Here is a 4,178-nt window from a genome sequence, read left to right on the forward strand (position 1 = left end):
AAAATTGATACTCCAGCAAAAATGGAAATGGGATGGTCACGTCGGCTGAGTGAATGATAACAGATGGAAAAATAATACACAGAACGAAAATCATTAACAGGAAAGCGATCAAGGAAAACACCAGAAAGACGGTGACAAAATGACACTAGAGAACGGACCAGTACAACTTAGACAGGCAAAACGGCTAATACGGGATGCCCATTGCAGTCGGAATCGGGTCGGGTCGGGTTGGGTCAGGAGCTATCGCTCCACTCGTCGTCTTAAAACAAACGCGTTTGTTTATGAGGCGACGAGTCGGGCGCGATCGACTTGTGCCATGATAACCACTTTGCGCCATCAATCTGGCCAGCAAACCGCCCCAACAAGTCCCGATCCCCCAATGGGCACCCCTTATGACAGGACAGAGTGGAGGTCGTTGTTGGAGGGCTGCATCCTGCACTGGACAGACAACACGAGCCAACTTTGGGGAGGAAAGATTATGTCTTTCGAGAAAGGAGCCCTACCTTGCTTTCGATCTCTGGAGCGATCTCTTCCTTCTTTGTCAGCAAAACTCTGTTCTGAATCTAACATTGTCCCTGTAGAATCCCCGAACTGCTCGCTCTCGCTTCTCAACCTGCTCTCGTAACCGCTGTCAGAATTGGTGTCTACCACATCCTCGTTATTGAGAATCATTTTCACTCTGACAGCCGAATCATTATCCGTGCTCTCTGCCTTTTCCTTGGATGTTTGTTGGGTTTGGTCCTTTTTAGCTCCTTGATCATAATGTGTTGATGACCTTCCATTTTTGTCACTCACCAGCTCTGCAACGTTTTCCTTCTCGTTTTCGGAATCAGAATTACTTTCTGATGAAGAGGGGGAGCCGTAGAGGTCAGGGGGTAAAATGTGACGATATCGCTTATAGAGCTCTCTCTCGTCGCTTCGTTTGCTCTTCTTCTTCGACTGTTTGTTCTTCTTCGAAACTTCTTTATCTTTTGCAACTAGGAACCTGAGGAGAAGTCAGATTTGAAAAGGTTACAGAGTCCCAATTGTGATAGCAAAATATAAGTAGTAGTAGTAGTAGTAGTAGTAGTAGTAGTAGTAGTAGTTGTTGTTGTTGTTGTTGTTGTTGTTGTTGTTGTTGTTGTTGTTGTTGTAGCAGTCACAGCAGCAGAAGGAGCAGCAACTTTTATTCTTTCTTCCTCCAATAGATTCTGACTTTTTGTCTCTATTTCGACTAACTTCAGATATAGGATGGTGCACAATTATAGCAATTGGCAACGCTGTCACCCTTAACAGCAACATCACCACAAAAGAAATCGATTAAACCCTGCTTCGGCGACTTTGGTATCTCCTAATTAAGGCGTACATTTTGAAATTACAATCTAAACGTTTGTTTGTTTTTGTTTTTTGTTTTTTCGAAGGTATGACAATACTCCCTTATACTTTGGAGCTAATTATCAGAGAACTCAATAATATAAGTACCCCAACCTCCGCAGACCTTTTATTGATGAAGTGAGTTTACGAAAACATCAAGCTCAAACAGAAAATTTACCTGGTTAGGGTGTTTAAATTAGACCCAGTGTAGTTCTCAGGTCTTGCGTAGTAATCCAAATCCGTCTCCGGGGGCTCAGATGATTTGGTCCGGGCTGACATTATTTTTTGGCTGTTCTTTGTCACAGTCGAAATAAATCCGGGAATGTACACTGCGCTGTAAATTAAACAAAAAGATTTAGAGTAAAATGATAGTCGTTTTCACAGAACACAAAGTGGCGCCTCGCGTAGACGCAGTCACAACTCAGAATGATTCCTCTGGGAGAAGAGATTCGGCTTTAACGAGTCTCCGTGTCGGAATTAGGAGCAAGAAATTATATAAAATTACTCGGTCTGGTGATTACAACTCTGTATGGTCGATAGTTATGGCAAATGCGGCTTTATTCACGCATCTTTATTCGATGGAAATGATTAGTCGATTGCTGAGAAAAGCTATCGATTTTGCCACTGAATATATTGACAGATTGCGCCGAATGGTTTTTCAAGCTTCGAGCTCTTGCATTGATTGCGTTCTTTTTGGATTTGCTCGGTGTTATGTGGGAATTATTTCTTTTTCGTTTATTGCTCGTGATAGTTACGGGCCATCTTTTAAAAGCATCATGAGAAAATGAGAGACTCAGTTTTTTTCATAACGGGAATCGAGAGCTACTCAGGTTTATCGCTATTGAGGACGGAGGTCATGTTTTTTATGTAATATACAGGTTATCCGATTTTTTATACAGAGATAGTCATTAGTATTTTTGATATATTCTGTAACAGTTCACATTTCAAGAACGTAGCTTTTTCACGATTCCGAACTTCTGGCTACCCAGTACTTCACAACTCTGACAAGCAAAACGGTCTTTTTACAATATGGCTTGACAGTTGAAGTTCATAAAGGAATTTAAAAGTGCGAACTTTAGGGCAGAGACATTCCAGGGCTTTTCAAAGCTTTTAGTTTTCATGAGGAAAGTGTAAAACAGTATTATGAATTTGCCTGTTTTAGAGAAAAAGGAATATAATCTCAGAGAGTTTTCAACCCCTGTGAACATAATTTTAATATCATTTAGGAGGCGGACTGCCCGACTCTGTGTGTCAGGGCCAACCTGGATAGACTGAGAGGGATACAGTGTTGTACAATGTCACAGCAGAGAGACGGTGTTACTTGAAAACAATTCTCTCCGTACAGGAATCGAAATCATGTTTCTTGTGTGCGTGGGTACGGCGCCTAACCGCTACATGACAGACACTGGTGTTTTTTGAGAGATAGATTGTTCGAAATTAAAATGGCACAGACAGATACAAACAATAATTGCTAAATAACGATTTAGAAGAGAATGTTACTCGTATTTATGAAACTTCGTTTGTTCTTTTTGGCTAATTTTTGTTTTCGTTTTAAAGAAAGTAAATGAAAAAAAAACCTTGGTTTTGACCCCCCCCCCCTCTCCCGCGCTAATCCTAAAATTCCCTTATCCACACCCTTTAAAACAGTTTTTTAAAAACATAACATAACAAAATAGCAAAAGAAATACAGAAAAACAAGCTGAAATAAAAACAAGCAATTAGACGCCTTGCAAATAAAATAAATTCCTTCCTTTAAACGGATAAGGTTTATAGAATTTCATTGCTTTTTAAATATTTCAAAGGTACTTCAGCAGCTGAGAGGCGAGTGGATGTTTATGTGGAATATCCACCCCATCTCAATAAACTTAAGAATTAATAATTACTTAATGCCTTTTAGGAAATATAAACAGTAGGAGCGACGGAAGAAGAACGGTATCACATGGCCCTACGTCTAAGTAAGTGCCAAAACCCATGGGCCATTCAATTGCCCTCTTCTCAAGAACTTACACAAAAACTGTTCGTTGTTTTGGTCTAATATCAGTTTCAAGCCGTAAACACACATGACATCTTGAACTCCCACTCTGAACATTGTTGGAAGTGAAGAAGAAAATACACAGTGAACTCCGAATTTTACTGAATCCAAGCAATTGAAAATACGGCGGGCATTTCACAGTGGTCGCTGTTGTCTTCCTTTGTGTTTCATAATCGACAGTAACGCTGTCACACGTTTGAATAAGGCCCCTTTTGTCTTCTCTGACATTCAACGACGTTGAAGACCTAAGTAATAGTTCCACTCTAGATAAAGTTGTCTTTTATTTGCATTTTCTCACCTTGCTCAATCTGCCCTATCACAATTAGAATCCTTCGCTTGTATTTACATCATGAAAGTTGTAGACAACCTTGGAAATTTCACAAAGCTATCCGCGAACATTGTGGGTTTACAGCAAGCCCCGCCTCACCCCTGTCCCTAAATCACAAGAAGGCCGTTATCCATTCATGGCGAAATCCCGCGCTTTTGTGAAGTAACGTTGAATAAGGCTCATCAGAACCAATAACTCGACGAAGCTCAACCCGTTACAAGGAGGCTGTCAGAGAGAACAAATTTATTGCTGGGTGAGGTCTTAGGCAAACCGGTTCCTGAGAGTTAGGGAACCCCAGCTAATAGAAATACAGGTGTTGTTTATTACATATGAAAGAGAATCTTATCTTTCCGTCTATGTTCGCATTCCACTTTCACGCCTTCTATCTATCTATCTATCTATCTATCTATCTATCTATCTATCTATCTATCTATCTATCTATCTATCTATCTATCTATCTATCTA

At 40.4% G+C, this 4,178-nt stretch overlaps 1 protein-coding gene across 1 annotated transcript in view; it reads right to left on the minus strand.

The window, feature by feature from the left end:
* LOC101861996 overlaps positions 1 to 4,178 on the minus strand; it is a gene marked incomplete in the record, with an annotated part of 52,746 nt that overhangs the window by 43,745 nt on the left and 4,823 nt on the right. The window contains 2 exon segments of the mRNA XM_035969747.1: positions 504 to 985; positions 1,532 to 1,687. Of these exon segments, the coding sequence (XP_035825640.1) occupies positions 504 to 985; positions 1,532 to 1,632 (583 nt within the window).

This window comes from Aplysia californica, unplaced genomic scaffold (genome assembly GCF_000002075.1).
Source record: "Aplysia californica isolate F4 #8 unplaced genomic scaffold, AplCal3.0 scaffold00001, whole genome shotgun sequence".
NCBI lineage: Eukaryota > Metazoa > Mollusca > Gastropoda > Aplysiida > Aplysiidae > Aplysia > Aplysia californica.